This window comes from Mirounga leonina, unplaced genomic scaffold (assembly GCF_011800145.1).
Source record: "Mirounga leonina isolate KUSES-001 unplaced genomic scaffold, KU_Mleo_1.0 Mir_114, whole genome shotgun sequence".
Taxonomy (NCBI): domain Eukaryota; kingdom Metazoa; phylum Chordata; class Mammalia; order Carnivora; family Phocidae; genus Mirounga; species Mirounga leonina.
The window spans coordinates 17,001,955-17,023,781 of record NW_023270265.1 but is presented as its reverse complement, the minus strand read 5'-3'; the positions used below and the strand labels follow the sequence as shown (position 1 = coordinate 17,023,781).

Here is a 21,827-nt window from a genome sequence, read left to right as displayed (position 1 = left end):
ATAGTGCTCAAGTCTGCTAAGAATGGAATTCATTTGAGGAGTTATTTTCCACTGGGGTTCCCAGACATTAGATCAATTCATCTGTAAAAAACCATTCTCATTCTTAGGTCACAGACCATGTAAAAACAGGTAGGCTGGATTTGCTGGGTGGTTTGCCCATCCTTCTATTAACAGTACGTGGAGCAGACTTTGACGAGGCAGACCTCATCTTATAAATCTCCTACCACAGGTGAGGCCTCCAGTCTTACTTCTAGGAGGGAGCCACTGCCGCTAGCCCAGCAATTTCAAGATAGTGTAGTACATTCCTCTGCATATCCCATCCCAGGTTCTTGGAGCCCACTCCTTATCTGGACTCTAAACCCAGCAAGGGAGGTTTTTAGGGGGCGAATGTACTCCCTAAAACTTCCCTGTCTTACCAAATCTTGGTCTTTCGTGGGATCTTACAATTACAGGTTTCATAAGCTCCCAGGTGCTCTACCTGGGCTTCTCTGGGTCTTCTTCACAAGCCAGGCCTTTGCTTCCCTCTGGTGAACTGTTGACTTGGAACATCGTGGACCAGTGGGATGGGTACAGACCCTGTGAACATGGCTTAGACCAGGTGTGTGATCTCTGCCTCCCTAGAATTCTTGTATTTAACCTAGTCTTCACATCTTCCTAGTTCAGCCTGTCCAAGCGCTTCTGGCATTCCTGGGCACTGCTGCTGCCCTATCTCAGGCCATCTGCGTCTGCAGAACACTGGTGGCTAAGGATGGCAGGTAAGGTGGGCCCGTGAAGCCATAGGAGGCTGAGTTGCTAGGTAACACTGTAGTCTACATAAATGCTTATTTAACAAAATCTTCAGGGGTCTAACCAACAGAGGATTGTCCCTTTGAAGTGATACCAGAGGGAAGACCTAGAAGTGGTGTGTACTTAGGATATCTGGGCTACATTCTATGGTTATTAAAAACAAGGCAGGGGAAGGGGAAGTTGGGGAAACCACCAATAGTAGCTTTATAAGCAGTTAAGAAGTAAAAACTCCATTCACATCTCAAAGTCTGTTTTAGTGTATACCAAAGTTAAAAGTGATGACACTATGCTGTGTGCAGAGGTGCCTGGAATTTGGACATTGTTCTCTACTGCTAGGTGTTTTCCACTTTCCAATTTGCAAACAAGTCTGTCCCAAGCTTTATTATGTGTATTCTGTAATAACCTGTAACTGCTAACCCAGGAGTGTTAGAGCTAGTATGTAAAAAACGTTCACATCAGCATATTTTATATTTTAAAAAAACTGAAACGAATTGTGGCTGTGGCTAGTAACGGCCAATGCACGTGGCACCCAAAATTAAGGATCTCTAGCTATGAGAAATGAACAGGACTCAGCATAAAATAAGGGACAGAGCAGGACATTACAAATGGCTGATAACAGCACTCCAGTCTCAAAGTGAGACTGGGCCTGTGTGCTTCTATTTTCATACTCTCTGGGATGTGTTTCCAGTCACCATTTCCACCACTCATATTTAACATTTTTAAAAATCAAACTTTAATTTAGCCTTGGTATAGGAATATAAAGGAAATCTCAGATTTCATGTGCTAAATTATTTTGAAATTCACACTGAAATACAGCAGTATTCTCTTCAACCACCCATTCTGCTACTTTTTGGTGAGTATATAGTCGGTGCCAGTCATTGTGAAAAAATCTTTATTTTAAGAAAAAAATTTAGTTAACAAAAAAATTTAACAAGTTTCACTTAGCAAAATACACCCAAAAGGAAATCACAGTACAAAGAAAGTTTTAAGTCAAGGCCTCACCAATTCCTACAGTATTAGTAATGTGTCTCAATTTTCAAAACTAACTTATTTTTAAAAGCTTAAACTTAACCTAAAAGATTTTAAATGAAAATAAACTAGAATGAACAAACATGAGAAATGTTCCTCTTTGAATCAGGGATCTAGCACCTTGAGTTTTCCAAAAAAGCACGTCTCCCCAATGTATTCACGGTGATGTGGTGTAAAAGATCCATTTAATGTACTTAAAACTACTTTAACTCAGATAACATCACTCTGAAGTACACTACCAAAATGTTAATTGAGAAAAGCTGAAAATAGTTTTAGTTTACTCAATATCACATGCTAGAATAAAGTTTGCATGAGAAAACACTGAAGAGGTAATTTTTTAATCCAGATTTCACAAACTCATGGTGCAAAATGGGTCCCACAGCTTCCTCTAGAGTAATAATTGCTTTTCACTGCTTGTTGGCTGCCTGTGAAAATGATTGCAGTAACTCAAATGCTCCCACAAAACTAGTCATATCCACCCATGCTGTTCTGGCCTCCATAGCCAGCCCCGTAACAGCCGCTCACAGACTGGCTCTCAAGGCCACTGTAAGTGGACTGGGCTGACACCCCCATGCCTTGCATCATCTGGCTGCTATATGCCCCATTGCTGGCCCCAGTTGTGGAATTCAGGAAAAGTTCTATGTATCTGTGTTGCATGTTGGCCCGGTCTTTGGACATAGCTGCCACAGCTTCTTCGTGAGTGGCAAACTCGACATCGGCTTCGCCTGTCACTCTTCCATCAGGACCAATCTCAATATGGACTCTCACAGGGTTGAGTGGAGAGAAGAAGTTGTAAATGTCGTTCTCTGTGGCCTTGTATGGCAGCCCTCTCATGTGGACGCAGTGCCCAGTGGTACTCTGGACAGTGAACTCGCCGTCTCCGTATCTGTGGTCATACATGCCTGAGAGACAGTAACTGAGGTCTCTCCCGAACAGATCAGTGGTGAAGCCGTAGCCATCGCTGAGGCCGCTGTACTCCTCATAGCCCCCATAGCCTGCACTATATGCACCAGACCTCATCCTCTCCAGGCCCGCTTGCTTGACAATGCCAATGTACCTCCTGGCTGTGCCGGGGCGGTCATAGGGCCCCGGCCGCTGTACAGACATGAATTTCAGAGGGGGATCTGAGTATGACCTAACTTCTTCCTGACTGCTCTTGAACACTTCAATATACCTGTGCCCTATTCTCTCCTTGTGCTTCCCTAGGGCCTTCTCAGCTAACTCCTGGGAGGCAAACTGCACAAAGGCTTCCCCTGTAATCTTGCCCTCGGGGTCCACAGGCAATGTGATCCCGTTTGGCACAATTTCCAACCCTGAGAAGAACTGAACAATTTCTTCCTTGGTGCATCCAAATGGGAGTCCTCGAAGCCGCACGAAGCCATCATTGGCGGTGTCAGCACTGTTTGGACCGCTGTGCTTCAACACCCAATCCATCTCGGTTCTGTGGGATTTGAACACCTCAATGTACCGGTGTCCCATGCTTTCCCTGTCTTTTTTAAGGGCCATTTTTACATCATCTTCTGATTCAAGTTCAACAAAAGCCTCACCACTCTGCCTGCCTTCTCTAGTGTAGATGAAATGAACGCCTGCAGCCCCATCATGAATTGTGCAGTCAGAAAGGAAATTCTGCACATCCTCAACAGAGCAGGACCAGGGCAGGCCACGGAGCTTGACCACAAAGCCTTCACCTCCCTCGGGGCCCAGCATCATGGACACTTGAGAGGACAGACGTCAAACAAGCTTGGGTGCAGCTTTTTGTGGCTGAAAAGAAAGCAAAAACTACTTTACATAATTTTCCACTTATTATATACAAGAATATGCAGTAAATCTTATTTTCCTGATTTTACAGATGAAAAAAGAAGAGTAAAATATGTTAAGAAATACACCGAATACATTTGAGCTGAGATTCAATCCCAGGTCTCCCCAAAGATGTATGTATTACAGACAGACTGAAAAAGAACAAATTATGAGTCTTAAAAAAATAAATAGCGATCTGGAAGTTTCAGTCAACAAGCCAAGACCTATCAATTCTAACAGTCAAATTATTTTAAGTTAGAAGGGAAGACAAAAGAATGAAATAAGCCAATATTTAGAAATAGTGAGAGAACTTTTCAGAACTGGAGGTAAACATGAGATTATTACATTGCTCAAGTAAAAGGACATTTTCTTGTTACTAGAAAAAAGGCAGAGCAAATTTGTAACAGGAAATGCTCAACTGCACTAGTATCAGATAAAACCAAATTATTGACAAACTACCATTTTGACTCACCATAATTTTAATAAATTTAGTAATTCAGTAATTTAAGTATTTGATGAAGTCACTCCATGTAGCACTTTATAAACTACCAACATGCAAAAGGATAATTTTGTAATGACTTCAGTCCATCCCCCTACAACAAATAGAATTCATGTTCCTCCTCCTTTATTGTATGTGCCCAATAAAAAAAGCCCAGGAAGATTAAGTATGTTTTATGGTTAATACTGGGTGGCTCAGGGGCACACAGCCAGGCAAAATGTTTCGTATTTTGGACCAGACAATTCTTTGTTGTGGGGAACAGGCCTGTGCGCTGTAGGATATTACGCAGCATCCGTGGCCTCTGCCCACTAGCCACCAATAGCACTCCCTCCCCAGGTGTGACAACCCCAAAGGTCTCCAGATATTCCCAAATGCTCCCAGCTGAGAATGACTACTGTAGAATCAGGGCCACCAACCCTAAAATGGGCCCTCAACACTGCCTACAGATCCACCCGCCTCCACTCTTCCAAAGCCCTGAGTTGTCTATGGCAACCTCAACTATTCTAATCTCCTACCTTCAACTGATCATCTCATCTGGTTCAAAGAATAGAGACCAAATGAAGTAACTACCACGAAGTCTAGAAATTTATAAACAAGGAGTTGTTTCTCTTATTAGCTGATATCATTAGCAGGATCACAATCCTGCTCTGGTCCCAACTCCACTCACCTAGAGAATTTATTATTATTTTTTTAAGTGGGCTCCATGCCTAAGAATAAGCCCGATGCGGGGCTTGAACTCACAATCCTCCTGATCCAAGGGGGTCAAGACCTGAGCTGAGATCGAGTCAGACAATCAACTGACCCACCCAGATGCCAAAAGAAATTTATCTTCAGTCTTTTCACTGAAGACAACCTCCTTAGTAATTAAGTATGCCCATTTCTAACCAATGCCATAATATACCTTTCCTGACATCAACTTTGCCTCCAGCTACTTGCTGATTTGCTGACCCCCTCAGTAAAATCTCAGAAGGCAGGCCTCTACTATCACCTCTACTCCTCACCATCCAAAGGGCAAGACCTCTCCTTGCCAAGAAAGAATTTTCTTATCTTCATTTTACTTGTTCCCACAGCAGGATTTAACCACTCCCTCTGGAAATCCTTTCTCTCTGGCTCCTGATGATGCATCGCATCGTCTCCTGGTTTTCTATTCCTTAGATATGTTCTCCCAGCTTCTTCCAGTGATTCCCTTTCTAGGCAGCCTCATTGTGATCTCCATGGTCAACTAGCCCTGGGCCCAGGACACTCAAGTCCCCAGCCTCAGGTTTCCTGAGGCCCAGACTGGTATACAAAACTCTACCCCATAGCCCCTATACCCCATAAATAAAAGCAGCATTTTCTCTGAAACTCTTCTACAGCACCCCAGCTGCAGATATAAATAGCCTTACCTGTCATCCTGAGGTTCTAGAAAGTGAAGTAATCCTTGGACAACTTTGCCCAAGCCCTCAAATCCAATGACTTCATTAGCTCTCTGGAGTGATTTCATTCACCACCCTAACATTCCTAAATCCTTCTCAAGAACTCCTTTGATTTCAACAAGTAATATAAAGGTTTCTCACAATTCTTTGCTCAGTCCCTAGCCATTGCCATGGCACAGTAAGAGCTCAGTAATTCATTCCTTTGTGATTTCAATTGTCAAAACCTTTTCTTTCTGCATCGCCCTCCTATCCCTTTCTACTTCCTCATTTCTAATTCCAGTACCAACAGCCCATGCCAGGATATTCTTATCTGGTTCTTAAACTTCTCCAAGTGTAATGGCTAGCCCTTATTGCAACCCAATCTGCAGCTCAAATGTTCTAAACCAACTTTGTCATTCTCCTGTTCCAAATCCTCAGTGGCTTCCCACTGGCACTGGAACACAAACCACAGAGCTAAGGGGGTACTTAGACCTTGCAACTTTGGCCTACAACACACTTATGTAGCTTGCATCACTCCCATCAAAAAAAAAAAAACCAGCAGCAGCAAAAAAACCCCCACTCCTTTATTCATTTCTGTGCCTGGAATGTGCCAGGCTTTCTGCTCCCTGGGATTTGACCACACATGGTAATTACCTCCCCACATATACTCCACCCAACCTTCTGTCTGGCTAAATCCAACTAATCCTTAAGGTCTCAGCTCAAACATACGACCTTCCCACAAGACCTTCCCCTTCTACAAATTAAGTCTTATGGTTCTATGCTCCCATAGCACTCTTGCTCTGATTTGTTTAAAATGTGTCTTCAAAACTGCTTGGGAGAGCCTAGCAGGGACAGACTGTCTGTTCCACTGTGGCCCCACCCCCAGCACAGCAGGCCCAAGATTAGCAAGAGATTAACTGATGGCCATGCGAGGTCAACACCTCCCTCTACAATATGTCAGTCTAGGCTGAAAAAGACATGCAGGAAGCATAAATGAACACCAACATTTCATATAAAAATTACTTAAAACACCTCTAATAGTACAGTACAGATTATAAATGTTCTGGTTCAGAAAATAAAGTTCCAGAATCAAAAAGACTTCTCTGAAGGCAAGGTGAAGAGAATTCTTCTCTAAAACACATGTCTACATGTAAACTTTCATCGCTTATTTATACTCCAGAATTAATGTTCTCTTACATTTCTCACGAGGAGTCCTACTTGCTAACTCCATATTCTTCTAAACTTCTGATGGAACACAAACAAAATCTAATTTTAGGTGCAAATATAACTCAATATCCTCACTTTGCCCTCAGAACCTTCAACATCTGGATCCCTCGTGGAGTTTTACAGTACTTAGCACATTAACTAAAATTCAGTATTAGAGTGCTGTAGATTTGTGCTCCACATTAGATTTAAAGCTAATGACAAAAATCTTACTTCGTGTTAAGAAATGTCCTGCTTAAATATATCAAATGTAAACAGAAATTACTTTTCTTAAAAGAGCTCACCTTAAAGAACAACCCGGGGGGGGGAAGCCCACAGTCGAAGACACTCCTGGTAGGTAACGAACTGTCCTAAAAAAGAGTGATACGGCCGTCTTGCCTCAGTGCCCCAACAGTCACCAGGGCAACCAGGGGTGGTGGTGCTGTGACTGGGATGGACTCCAGCTCCCTTCCTCCTCCTCAGGAGAGGCAGGACTGGGGCTACTGGAGGCCCTTTATAGCCCTGAGACTTCCATTAACTAAAGCACACACCCGGGACTGACCCCACAGCATTTAAAAGGTTTACCTTTTCATAGGGTAATACAGGCTAACAGCAGGGAAATCTCTCACCAGCCTTGAGGAGACTTAGAACTAACTCTAAGCTCTGTGAGGAAATCTAAATACCGCGGGTGGGAGGGGCTTCTTCAGGGAGAGGGTGGAGCAAGGCCACAACAATCCCGGGTAGGGAAGGGACAAAAGGGACAGAAGGTGAGACCCCAGGCAGCATGATCTTTACTGGGATGAGCTCCGTGGAGTTGATTGCTATTATTGTTCAACATGATTTACGATTTACAAGAAACCATGGGGGTGGGGGGGACGCGGAGGGGGGTAGGGTGGAGATACTCAACGTCTTTCCTTCCCAGTTTTATTTGGTAACTGCATTTCTTATGACTTGTATTTGCTCTTTGAGAATAAAGGGAAGAAATTTTGAAATATGCTTTTCAACAAGAAAAACATCATCACTACCATCGCCCACAGCTAAGCGATGAAACTGTCCCCAAAGACGGACACGTGAAATCCACGGAACACGTCGAAGAACTAAACCACATTCTTAATTTTGGAAAAGTGTAACTGGGAAAGTCAAGTTAATTTCGTTGAGCGCGTCTTCTTAAAGATAAATTTGCCTTTACCAGCCTCCTGTATTACTACATTAGATACCATCTGGGTGGTGGTGGGGAGCCCGGTATAAACGTGAAGTATTACAATTTAAGAGTAACTTCAAATTCTCTGGAAGATGGCTTTCAAAAAGCTTCATCCACCCTTCCCCTGTGCCCCTAGAACATTGGAATCTAAAAGGTAGAAGGACCCAGGCATCTTAATGACTTGATTCCCTTCTATGGTTTACCCCAGCTCCTAGCTCCTTCCAGTGTGGTCTGCAGGCCAACATCTACGGAACCCTCCTCGGGCAAGCACCCGCAGGGGCGGCCAAACACACAGGCCAATTTTCACTAGACTGAAACGGGACGCGTACACGCGCGAACACATGCTGAAGCACTGACAGCACGGGTCTCACCGGAGCACTACCTTGCAATCGCTGGAGTGTGAAAAAATACTGCTTTTAGGTCCTGCACGTGGAGATTCTAATTTAACTATAATTGTACAGGATGTGACCAAGGATTTTTGCACAACTCCCCCAGGTGAGCGCACTGTGTTGTGTGCACAGACCACCCATGGATGGATGTTGTTAAAATGCAAAGTTTCTAAAACAATAGATATGGAATAGGGCAAGATTCTGCATTTCTAACAGGCTCCTAGGACTCCTGCGAGGCTCACCTTCACTCTACTGGTTAGACGGGATTTAGTTCGGATTCAGGTAGATCCAATCAAGATAAACAGAGTGCGCCTCCGAGTGCCATGACTGATTAAGGTTTATCTACGGAGTACAAGGGCAGCTTAAACTCCCATCCTCTCTGTTCAGGGAGGGGTACTCAAGTGGGACTCTGGCTTCACCCTCTTATTTGTGCTGCAGTAGGACCTAAAGCATTTTCACCCTTATTTGTAAATAAATATTCACATGCAGCTGGTAGCACTCGAGAGCCAGGTTGTCCTGGGTGTCCGAATTACTCAAAGTTCTACTTTTAAATCGAAGTGAGCAGAGACGCTTCCCCAGGATCACGCAGTTGACTTTTTTGCTCAAGACTTACCGCTGAGGGGAGCAGGACTGATTTCTATTTTCATCAAACAAGCGCGGTTTACAGCCAAAGGACCCCTAATTCCACCCGACGCTTAAAACCGCAGAAGGCTCCGGGGAAAGTCCAGGTGCGTCTCCTTTTGTTATTAACCTGAAAATGAAACTCAACTGGCTGCGGGCAAACGCCTCATACGAGGGTTGAAACTGCGCTCTTAAGCTCGCAGCCGCGCGGGCCGCCAGGGGCGCGTCTGAGCGATTTCGGCGGGAAGCACAGCGGCGGTCGCAGGCGCTGAGCTCCTCGGGCGGGGAAACGGGGACGAGGTGCTGGGGGGAGGCTCACTCGGCCTCTACCTGGCGGATGCGAGAGACCCTACCGTCTGCCAGGCCCCACAGGAAAAAGGGAGACCGGAGCGCCCCTTCTCGGGGGGCCTGGGCGGGGTCAGCGGGAGCTTCCGGGGCGGGGGCGGGACGAGCCGAGGGAGGAGGGAGGGAGGAGGGGGAGAGAGGCTTCCCGGGCAGAGCGGGAGGGGGGAGGGGGAAAGAGGTCACTGGGCAAAGGCTTCCCGGGCCGGGTGGTGGGAGGGGAGAGCCCGGGTGGGGGGTAGCGTACTGAAGCGGGGGGGGGTAGGTCGCCAACGTCGCCGAGGAGGGAGTGAGGTGGGGCCGAGTTCTCCGTCCCGGCTTCCCGGAGCCGCGGGGGAGGGGGCGGAGCTCCCGAGTCAGGGGGGGCTTTCTGGGGCGGCCAGGGAAGAGTTCCCGGGACCTGTGGGGGGCGGAGCTCCTGGGTCGGGTCGGGGGGACTTCCTGGGGCCGTAGGGACGCGGGGGGAGAAGAGTTCCTGGGGCAACGAGGGGAAAGAAAGAGTTCCCGGAGCGGGCGGGATGGGGGGGGGGAAGTTGTGGGGGACAGGGGACGAGTTCCCGGGACTCGCGGGAGGTGGGGGGGTGGACTGGGGGCTGACTGAGGGTGGATGGGCGGGCGGGTGGGGGTCGTCCGCTCGCGGCGGCTCACCACGACGGGTCCGGAGTCCGGAAGGCCGGCGCGCGGGGCTGCGTCCCGGAGGCTGAGGCCGCGTGACTGAGGGCGGCGGGCCGGACGTGGGTCACGGGGTGTAAAGGAGGAAGTGCCACCGATGGGCCCGCCAAGATGTCACCAATGGAAACGCGCCCTGCAGGTGCGGCCCGTGGCCCGCGCGGTCGGCCCAGGCAGGAAGTGGGAGGAAGGAGGGAAGAAAAGCAACGAGGAAGACCGTTCTGAGTGAGTTCTCAGGAAGGTGCCAGGATGGGGAAAAGTCCAGAGTACCAGCGCAGGGGAGGGGTAGATTGGGACGATTTATGTGGAAGGAGAAACCGTGAAATTAAAAAAAAAAAAAAAATCTGAAAAAACCTCTGGAAGCAGAAGAATTTACAATGGAAACTAATAGACAAAAGGCAGAACCTCTTTGTATATACATAACCTTGTTTTATATATTTGGCCATAGACATGTAAATTTTTTCCATCAATTTAAAAGATTAATTTTAAAACTCGCCCCAAAACTCGCAATTCTTAATATCCAACAAAGAATTACGTTTCATGAACCTCTGTATCCGAGTTCAAAAGAACAATCTTGAAAATAATTATTAAAGCAACTGCAGGGGGGCCTGGGTAGCTCACTTGGCTAAGCGTCTGCCTGCCTTCGGCTCAGATACGATCCCAGGGTCGTGGGATCGACCCGGCGTGAGGCTCCCTGCTCCGAGGGAAACCTGCTTCTCCCCTCTCCCTGCCGCTCCCCGTGCTAGTGCTCGCTTGCCCTCTGTCAAATAAGTAAAATCTTAAAAAAAATAAAATAAAATAAAGCAATTGTAATGTGAGCAGTGACTAAATTTTATATTAAGGAGTTTAAGTTGTAATTATGGTGCTATGGTTTTATTTTTGGAGTCAATACTTAAGAGATATATTTGATGTCTAGAATCTGATTCTGAGTGGACAGAGTGGGATTACAGATGAAACAAACGGGTGATGATTTAGTAATTATGGAAACTGGGCGATGGGTACATGGGAGTCTCCTTATGCTTTTGTCTATTTTTCTGTATGTTAAATACTTTTAGTAATGAAATTATTTAAGAAAAGAAAGTTGTATGAATCTACTTACTAGAAATAACTATGAAATGAATAGGATTTATAGGGAAGAGGAACCTACTTTGGTGAGAGTATGCGAAGCCAGACTCTAGCAAAGGAGTTCAGTCCTTCATTACAAAATAGCTCCAAGGAAAAAGACCAAGTGAATACTTACTGAATAAAAGAAATGTAAGAGATTTATCATGGATTCACAACACATGGGGCATATTTGATTTTGAGTCAAAGTGATAAACATTGAGATTATTTGAACACTGACTAAAAATTTGATATTAAAGTTTTTTATATTAAAGTATATTTACTTAGTTTAGATACAGAATTGTAGTTATGTTTAAAAATAAAGGAATTACTTTCTAGAGTTTCATTCACTGGAAATATCTGTGGATGAAACAAGTGTGTTGGCTGGGATTTGTTTAAAAATTACTAGGTGGGGAATGTAAAGAAAAACTGTCCCTGATTGTGGAAGCTGGGTAACAAGAATCAAAATCCAGCCATTCCATGGAAAGTTATACACAGGCACTAAACACTCATGAATTCAAGAGAAGTTAAACAGTATTCTGAAGAAAAATTAAACCACAAAATTGGCTTGTTTTTGGAAAGAATTCTCTACAGAGCTGAGGTACCTTGACTACTTCATAAGCATTTATTTCTCTTCTTGAAAACCTCTTCAAAATATAATCTTGGTAATTTATATGATTAGTATGCATTTTCTCATTTTATTTGAATGTATTTGTTGCAGTTAAGTAGTTTTACATATGCCTTCTTGGCTTAAGTGGTTGATGACGCCGGGGAGGCCATGGTTAATAATTGATCGGCCATGATACGGTTCCTGCCTGAAGGAACAACCTGTACCAAAGACACCAGGAGCAGGTTGTGCTTAGACCTAGACCGTTGAAAAGAGGAAAGCAGAGGAAGATCCTCCACAGCCTTGAAAGCCTGGTTTGGTATTTTGTACTTTAGTCTAAGACCAATGTGAAGTCATTTAAATTGTTTCAAAATGAAATGTGGTATAATTTGTGTTTCTGCTTTTCAACAGAACAGTCTAGCTGCTAGCTGGAAAACAAATGGTGGGAACAGATGCATGGAGAGGAGATGGGAAGCAATGAGATGAAGTTTTAGGAAAAACTGATGGTACCCTGAAATAAAAACATTGTGGTAGAAATGAAGCAACTGTGCGAAGATTTGAGTGATGTGCAGTAGATAAAATTTACCAAACTTGGGAGAGTCATTCATTAACTCAGAAATATTGTGCACTTAAAAAATGCAGGCACTGTGCGAGATCCACAGAGCAGTGGACTAGGAAATCAATTTAAAAAATGAAGAAAAAGGGCTCCCTGCTCAGCAGGGAGCCTGGTTTCTCCTCTTCCTCTGCCCCTCCTCCCCGCTTAAGCTCTCTCTGACAAATAATAAAATCTTAAAAAAAAAAACAAAAAACGAAGAAATACATGTATGACGACAAATTCTGAATGACCCAAAACTAGACAATGGGGATTAATTTACCCTGGGGCTCTGAGGAAGTGACATTTAAACAGATCCTAAGCATGAGTAGGGGTGGGAATGTGAAACTTTTTTCCCCAATAAATACATAAGGTATAAAAGGAGATTTTTAGAAGACCCTATTTTTGTTCTTGTTGTTCCTTTGTGCATTATCCTATTTATTCCTCCCTGAATGCTTGTTCAAATTCTTTATATTTTTAAAAGTACCCCTTTGCCAAGGTCTGTTTTTGTATTGGTTGCTTTTTATAAGTATTTTACTTTGTGGTGAATCCTTTTTTTTTTTTTAATTTGACAGAGAAAGCACAAGGGCAGGCGGGGGGGCAGCAGGGAGAGGGAGGAGAGGGAGAAGCAGGCTGCCCTGCTGAGCTCCCAGGACCCTGGATCATGACCTGAGCCGAAGGCAGACGCTTAACCAAATGAGCCACCCAGGGGCCCCAAAGATTTTTTTTTAAGTAACCTCTACACCCAATGTGGGGCTCAAACTTAACAACCCTGAGGATCAAGAGTCGCATGCTCTGCCAACTGAGCCAGCCTGGCAACTCATGGCGAATCCTTTTAATCTTCATACTCAGTTCTTATTAAATTCACAAGAGAATTTTAGATATTATTTCCGCTGCTTATGTCTGTTTTCCACTTGAGGAGCCAAGATGGGTCTGGAGAAAAAGCAATTCCCTGTCTAGGGACAGTATATGAGCAGAGCCCAGACCCCTAATTTGTTATGGATAGTTTTCCTGTTCCACTGGAAACCTCAAATGTCTCTCCTAACCCAGCAACTCTATAAAGTCCCAATTCAGTGGCTCTTAAACATTTCTTGCTGTCAAATACTCGAGAATATGATGTAGTTCTGAACCAACTACTTCAAGAAAGCACACCCTCACACAGTTGTGCCAAAATTTCAAAGGGCTGAGGCATCTGAAGTGTGACAACTCTGACCCTAATTTGTACAAGCCAAGTTCAGTACAGAAAGCTACCTCAGAGCTATTAAGGAGAAGCTGTAGATGGATCATTAAATATGTTATTAACATTCTAAATGTTTATTGCTATTACTACATTTTTATCCATCAAAGGAGATATATATGATCTGTATGCAACAGGAAAGCTGTTTTCCATTATCTTTTCATTATCGGGCTTTTAGTTTACATACTGTATGTAGCTAAGTATGGGGTAATAATACACTTCCCCTCAATGTTCATTTCTCAAAAGCTGTGTTAACTAAAAAGCAAAAATAGTATGTGATGTTAGGTAAATTATATCTATAATGCTTATATTAAAATTGACATGAGGGACAAATTTTTACCCAACATAGAACAAGCAACTGTTGCTCTGTATTATTGATTGCATTCTGCAGGTGACTCAGGAATCAAAATCTAAGTTTTCCACAGAGGAAAAATTTTTTCCACAGAGGAAAAAAATATATTATCAGATGAAGTTTTCATAAAAAGAAACACTGCTATTTGACTTCCATTGCTAAAGATAAAATCTGTTTTCAAGTGAAGGAAAAATTCCATCATCTCTATTAATTGGTAGTGCTCTCCCCACAAGAAATATGATTCAGCATAGCTAACAAATTTAAGGAGGGGGGGTTGTTAAAGAAAATACAATTGCTAAGCAGTCTCCCAACCACCTCCCCTACCAACCTTCCTGTAGCTCTTTCCCCTGAGTAAGCAGCCCCTGGGTGGGTGACCATTTAGATCCTAGAGCCGGGCAAAGGCCTCAGGAGGCCTTGTGGGTTACACTCATGGTCTCCAGAGAGATGGTTACAGTACATGCCCACAGCCCCTCAAGGGGCCTACAGCTTCCTCCTGGGGCTCTGTGGAGAGCTGACACCTTGTCAGGTCCCATGCAGCTGCCACAGGAGCGAAGACTGCTGTAGCATCTTGTGCTCAGTGTTTGCCGCTCAGGGGACCACAGCACACTGCCCTGGGAGAGTGGAGAACAGATCCAAGAGGAAAGAAACACGACAATGCACAGGAGAGTGGCTCAAGCACCCGGAGAGAATACCATGCATTCAGACAACAGCTTAGAACAGTAGACAGTTTTAAGGGAACGAGAAGTGCTGGACAAAACACTTAAATTTTTTTAACAGAAAAATAAAATGAGCACTTTCAGATACTCAATTTCAGAATATAAAACTGTTTTAGTACTAAAATTTTGAATATAAAATTAATAATAAAGTACAGTGGCCTCAAAAACCAAGTGGAAAAAAGATCTCAAAACAAAGAGAAAGAAACAGAAAGGGAAAAAGATGAAATTTGGAGCACACGGATGTAACACAAGACAAAAGAAATAACATGTCAATAACAGGAATTCCAGAAGGAGAAAAAGACACAAATGGAGGCAGGAGAACAGATAAAGAATGAAAGGGAGATTTTCCTGGCTTAAGATATACGTGGTCGTGTAGTTCCCAACAGATATTTTTAAGACACAACCTAGGCATATGTTGCTAAAACTCCTAAATTTAAAGTATAGAAAAAAATGGCTTTGGAGAAAGAACAAACTGGGTACAAAGGATAAAAATATGATCGTTAACCACATGTGCCTACTGAACACTTGAAAGTGACAAGTACAAATTGAGATGTGCTGTAAGTATAAAACACCAAATTGCAAAGATTAAAAGAACGTAACATCTCAATGTTAAAATATTGATTACACATTAAAGTATTATTTTGGATAATAGTCGATCAAAATATTTTCAAATGTACTAAATTAAATATTAAAACACATCCCAACTCATTCTCCTAAGGCCAGTATTACCCTGTTTTATGGGCTGAAATGTGTGTCCAAAATTTAGATGCTTAAGTCCTAACCTCAGCCACCTCAGAATGTGAGATTTGGAGATAGTCTTTTTACAAAATGAGGTCATCAGAATGAGCCATATTCCATTATGACTGATATCCCTCCAAGAAGGGGAAATTTGGACACAGACAAGATGACGCAAAACACAGAAGACAGCCATCTAACAAACGAAGGAGAGAGGTCTGGAATATATCATTTCCTCGTGGCCCTTAGAAGGAACGAACCAACCCTGCTGACTGATGCCTTGATCTAGGATTTCTGGCCTCTATAACTGCAAGACAAATTTCTGTTACAACCCAGTCTGTAGTATTTTGTTATGGCAGTCCTAGTTAAACTAATACAATCTGATACCAAAACCAGACAGACATCACAGGAAGAGATAACTACATACTAATATCCTTTATGAGGACAGGTGCAAAATTCCTCAACAAAATACTACAAACTGAATTCAACATGTAAGAAAAGTTACACACGATGACCAAACGGAATTCATCCCAGGAATGCTTAAAGGTATTTCAATGTAAGAAAATGTTCTTTAATTAGGTAGTAGTAATGATGGTTTTCACAACATTGTGAATATACTAAAAACCTGATTTGTACCCTTTCAACTGGGTGAACTATATGGTATGTGAACTATATCTCAAATATGAAACAAATTTGTCATTAATATTCTATTGGACAGCGTAATTCTAAACAAATTTTGTGTAAAGCAGAACAAAAACCTATGGAGATGCCAATAATGGATCATCTCTGCAATGTAGATAGACTTATAAGAGGGTGAGGAATTTGTAATATTCACACTAGGTGAGAATTTTTGTAAAAGAGCCATACTGTCAGGGAAACCTAACAGGAATTCAGGATTTTTCATTCTAGTCTTTTTCCCCCTTAATGATTATCACTTTTTGTGCTGTGTTTAAAGACATCTTTTTCTTAGGCCAAGGCCATATGGATATTTTTTTAAACTTCAAGAGCTCTGTTGTTTTCATCTACATTTTTATGTTTTGGTCTACAATCAACCTGGAATTGGTTTTCCATTTCCAAGAGTGTTAGAATTAGTTTATTGAGTTTCACAGGCTAATTTTGCCCATGAACTCAGATGAAAAGATCCTAAAGAAATTATCACCCAACCAAATCCAGCAATACACAAAGCAATAATCATGACCAAATTGGGTTTATTCCAAGAATGCAATTGTAGCTCATAATTTCAAAGTCAATCCTTGCACTCTGTCACAGACATACTAATGAAGCTCAAATGAGTTAACTAAGAATTTTTCAACTTTTATGAGAAATGCTAAGAAATACCTACACAATATAAGGAAAAAAAGGAAACTGATGAATTCCCCTATAAACTGGGAGTAGGGAAAACTTTCCTGACCATGACCCAAAACCCAGAATATGAGAAAATACTGAAAAATTTCATTACATAAATACAAACAAAAACCCAGAACAAAAGCCTCCAAACCTCTTATGCATAGCTAAAAAACACCAAGTTAAGCAAAAATACCAATGATAAAACGGGAAAGACATTTCCAATTTTTCCCCCAAATATTAATATCCTTAATACAGTCCAACCACCCAAAAAGGAAAATGGGTTAGAGGTATAGTCTAATAGGAAAAGGCTAGAAACAACCCAATTGCCCACCACTAGAAGTCCAGCTGAATAAACTTTGGTGGACCCACTTAATGAAGTATTAGACCTTAAACTAAGGAAGGAGTCAAAGACCACTGTGGTTGTGTCAAGAAAGTCAGGCACCAATCTGAAGGGCTCCCACTGGCCACAAACTGGATAATTTGTGCACCAAAGAGAATAAAAGCCACAGTGGATTAAAACACATCCTGTATGTTAGAACTCATGACTTCATAATGATACCAGAAAAAGCATCTTGGGCACATGCTAGAGATCACTAAATTATGTTGGATATTGATAAACATCAGGAATGAATCAAAAACTTAACCTACCATTTATAAAGTACAACAGAATAATCAAATGATTAACAAAGAAAGTTTCCTCTCTCTAGTAGTATTCCTACTAATAAATGAGAAGGAATATTTAAAGTGTCACTAATTTGGAAATATTAACAAAACAATGAATTTAGGGAAAGACCATCAATGGCTGCTAACATCACAAAGGGGGAACACAAGTGCTTCGGCAGTAGTAGACAGCACCTCCAATGAAGTATTCTTTCCAAAAAGATAATCTCAGCAGAACCAGAACAGCCTTTAGAGGTAACTACCATTTTACAGGAAATGCAGAGGTCAGAGATTGAGACACCACCACTGAATGTAATCAGTAAAACCCAAAGCCTGAGGAAGGAACTCAGTATGTGACACTCAACCTGATTTATTCAATAAAGAAAAGAGAACCTCTAGATTGCACTAATAAGGTAGTTATTTGTTCACACTTAAAAGGTGGCTGGTACAAATCGAGATGTGCTGTAAATATACACACTGGATTTTGAAAACTTAATTTGAAAAAAAAAAGTAATTTAAAAATTACATGATATATTTTGAATATGTTAAACTAAATTATTAGAATGAACATGTTTTTTATTAAAAAATATGAAATTACATATGTGGCTTGCATTATATTTCCACTGGACAGCGCTGCTCTGATTAACAGAATATGAGAGAGATTATCTACCAAATATAAGGTGGGACCTTGTTTGGATTCCAATTCAAGCCAGCTATAAAAAAAAATATTATTGGATTATACGGGCAGGTGCATTTGAACACAGGGTATTTGATGATCTCAAGGAATTATTTCTTCAGGTGTGATAATGGTACTGTAGTTATATTTTTTCAAAAAAATCTGTAGAATATAAGCTAAAATATTTATGGATAAAAACCTTATTATGTCTGGGATTTGCTGTCAAATAAGCCAGACTTGGCTTTAGATGAGCCGGATTCTCCCCCTCTTACCTGCCTCTTGTTTTCCACAAGAACTCCAATTCCGGCCAGTAAGATGGGAGCAGGGTCCCTGGCAGAGGAGGGCTGTCCCTGTCAGACAGACCTGAGTCCTGTTCCCTCCCTGGGCAAGTGACTTCATTTTCCCCCTGGGCCTCCATTTTCTCATCTGTACAACAAGGATAATGCCAATACCCCCCCACCCCCTTACAGACTGGTCATGAGCATGTGACTTAAAAATACTATCAAACTCTTAGCTCTGTGCCTGGACCCAGTAATGTGCTTCTACAAAAAGTCTGAGAGCCAAAGCTCAGATTCAGGAGACCCGTTACCATTTTTGCAGCCCCTGGAGGCACTTATCCTGGATGGGCACCATATGTCTCCACACTCTTCCTTCACAGTTTTGGCCGTATCTGAGGACTAACCTAAATCAGTCTTTTCGCTTAAATCAATTCACATTTTTACTTGAATTATGTTTACTGAGACCTTTGTACCAATAAACTTAAATGAAAACCAGTCACTTGCCAATTAAAAAAAAAATCCCAAAAAAGCAAATACCACAAAAAGAATGTTAAAACAGAAAAAATAAAAAGGAGACCGTAATATAGAATAAGCCTAATCAATTTACAAAATGCATACGGGCACAAGAGATGACTGAAGATGGGCTTGCTTAAACATTAGTAACTAGTAACATCAGCAATCGTTCCCCAAATTCATTAAAAGTAAAAATTTACTCACTTATTTTAAAATGCAGAATCGTGTCTAGAAATTAATAGTGAAAACATCACTTTTCACTGACATATTTTTTGTCTAACCGGAGAACCCGAGGTATTTTCATTCTTACTAGGAATTCAGAAACAAATAGTTAACCTTTAAAAACGTGACTAAAAGTAATAGAACTACATTAAGATAGGTAATTCCGACAATGTTTTGAACTGAAAGGGTATTTGAAGTCTTCAAAACTCTTCCAGCTCCACCAGGTTCCCGATACCTGAGGCGCTGCCCCCCTCCCCGGGGCCCCACCGGGCGGTTCCCCCCCTTAGCGCGCAGCCGCTCGCGGACTCCTCTCCCGCCACGCACGCGGCCGGCAGTGGCAGATAGAAGCCCGGAGGCCCCCCCCGATAGTTGTGAGAACTAGAGAAGGAAGCACGTTCCTTCGTCCTAGGGCCTCGGGGAAATAAACTACTGCGAAGAGCTTCCAGCGGACAGGCGGGCCGGGGCCCAAGGGACGCCGGGCGGGGGCGGGGGTGGGTGTGGGGGGAGGTCCCGCAGGAGCTGGGGAGGGGGGTCTCCCGGGTCTGGGGATTTGTCTGGCAAGAACCTGAGAGCTCCTTAAAGGTACAAACCAACGGGGAGGGGCCTGTGGCCTCCCAACCAGGTCTATAAAAGACCAGGGTCGGTCGAGTCCCCGAGACTCGCTCGGCGTCACCAGGCCGCCCGGCGCCACTTTCAGTGAACCACGCGGGAACGCTGAAGGTAGAGGGCGCAGCGCGAGCGCCGGCAGTCTCCAGAAGTTTCTTAGGCGCAGTCAAAAATCAGCAAAAAATACGTTCAAGGATACAAAGAAATAAAAGACAAGGAAAAAGAAACGGCCGATTAAGCTCGCTCGGCAGAAGTATAGTCACCAGGCAAAGATCACCAGAACCAGTTTCTACCCAAAATGCAGACACTATACCTCTAAAAGCAGGAGACAAAACGCAGACTGGCGCTCAGGACCCGCACGCCGCACGGAGAGGAAGAAAAGGCCGCAAAGACCGAGAGTGGAGGCTCAGCGAGCGGGAACGTGGGAGGGGGGAGGAGTCAGTTCCCAACCAGTCTGGTGCAACTCAACCACGTGAAAGTACTGCTTTCATTTTTAAATGAAGCCCCTCTCCCACGGTCGCCAGGTGCCCTCACGCTATTCCTGGCAGGGGCGCTCAAGCTCTGCTACCCCTGGAGTCCCCATCAGGCCTTTCCTCCCTTCCTCGCCGCGGGCCCCACCTCCCCCAGCCCTAAATCTCAGCCCGTGGTCCAGTCCCTGAGTGTAAGGCCGTTGACCTCTGACCCCACCTCCCCCGACCCCAAATCTCAGCCCCGCCACCCTCGACCCCAGTGAACTCAGTCCCCGGTTTGTACCCCAGTAAGCGGCCTTTGACCTCAGATCCTACCTCTCCCGACCCCAACTCTCAGCCCCGCCGTCCGCAGCCCCTACGTGCCCAGTCCCCATTCGGTTCCCGTGTGTGAGGCCCCTGATTTCAGACCTAGCCTCCCCCGACTCCAAATTTCAGTCCCGCTGTCCCCACACCCAAGGGCCCAGCTCTCGGTCGGTTCCAGTTGTGCGGCCCTCGGCCTCGGACCCGCCGCCCGTCCCGCCCCTCACCTCGGGCTCCGAGCCTCCACTCTCCCGCTCTTCACATCCGGCACCTCGATCGTCCCTCTGAGCACCTAGAGGAGGGTGGAACGCGGGGAACTTGGCAGTTGTAGCTGAGGCAGTTGAGGCTTGTTTACCATCACCATGGAAACCCCTGGCAGCACGCCCTGGGCGGGGCCTCCGGGGGGCGGGGTCTGGCGCGCGGCAGGCCCGAGTGCACAACTCCCGCCCGTCGGGCGTACGCGCCGTTTACCTCAGCCCCGCTGCTCTGGGTTTGCCCGATTCCCGCTCGGCCCTGCACCCCAGCACCCAGGAGCAACAGCCCCGGGAGCCCGCGCCCCCGCCCCACTTCCGGCTGCCGGCGTGAGCGCCCGCCGGTCTACCCGCGGAACCCCACCTTCTTCTCCAGGAAGACGCGGCGAAGGGCTACCTCCACCACGGAGCCGGAAGGACGCAAAGAGCGTGGCGGGGCGGGGCCTCCGCGGCGGGCGTCCGGGGGCGGGGCCGCGAGGGCGCCGTTGTGACGCGCATGGAGCGGAGCCAAGGATTGGCCGGCAGGGCGCGGGGCAGGGCTGGGGCCTGTGGAAGCGGGCGGTGTTGAGACTGGAGCGGCGGGACCAGGGCGAGCCCTTCTTGGGCGGGAGGAAGGGAGGGGCGTGTCTGATCAGTATTTTTTTTTTTTTTTTTTTTAAGATTTTATTTATTTGAGAGCGAGAGACAGAGATAGCGAGTGAGAACACTGAGCGGGGAGGAGAGGGAGAAGCAGGCTCCCCACTGAGCAGGGAGCCCGATGCGGGGCTCGATTCCAGGACTCTGGGATCATGACCTAAGCCTAAGGCAGCCGCTTAACCGACTGAGCCACCCAGGCGCCCATGATAAGCAGCAGTATTGAGCTCCTGAATGTCCTGACTAGGAGAGGCCCTCCCAAAACAGTGAGCGCAAAGGACTCCCGGATTGAAGACCAGCGTGAGAAGAAAATGAGAGTTATTTCCTGTCGAGGAAGAAATAGGAACCGAAAACAAGAGACAGATAAAGGCGGCTCCGATTGCAGGATTTAGGGAAGGATTAACAGGTTTACTGAGGTGGCTACCATGATTATCACTTGGGCTAAGACCCCAGTCTCTGAAGGTGACCCAAAGACCCAGGGAGAATGCAAGGTTTTCAGTCAGAACACCTGAGACTACAGGGTGGGTGGAAATGGCTACCCAGTGGAGATTTTCTTGATGTGTTATGGGGTTAGTAATTATTACCATTTTAATTTTTGGAG

The 21,827-nt window shown here is 44.6% G+C and overlaps 1 protein-coding gene across 11 annotated transcripts; it reads right to left on the bottom strand.

Moving 5' to 3' along the window:
• Window positions 1-1,500: 1,500 nt before the first annotated feature.
• Window positions 1,501-21,041, bottom strand: HNRNPF (heterogeneous nuclear ribonucleoprotein F). Of its 11 annotated transcripts, XM_035024420.1 has the most exons (6): window positions 20,958-21,029; window positions 20,570-20,634; window positions 9,910-10,066; window positions 8,912-9,049; window positions 7,014-7,079; window positions 1,501-3,576 (listed from the first exon to the last, which is right to left on the bottom strand). In XM_035024420.1, exon 6 carries the CDS (start codon window positions 3,523-3,525, stop codon window positions 2,281-2,283), a length of 1,245 nt encoding a protein of 414 aa, XP_034880311.1. In that variant the 5' UTR covers window positions 3,526-3,576; window positions 7,014-7,079; window positions 8,912-9,049; window positions 9,910-10,066; window positions 20,570-20,634; window positions 20,958-21,029; the 3' UTR covers window positions 1,501-2,280. The 11 variants fall into 11 exon arrangements, with proteins under 11 accessions (XP_034880311.1, XP_034880326.1, XP_034880321.1 ...); XM_035024435.1 differs by lacking the exon at window positions 9,910-10,066; XM_035024430.1 differs by lacking the exons at window positions 20,570-20,634; window positions 20,958-21,029 and adding an exon at window positions 19,886-19,963.
• Between the last annotated feature and the right edge of the window lie 786 nt (window positions 21,042-21,827).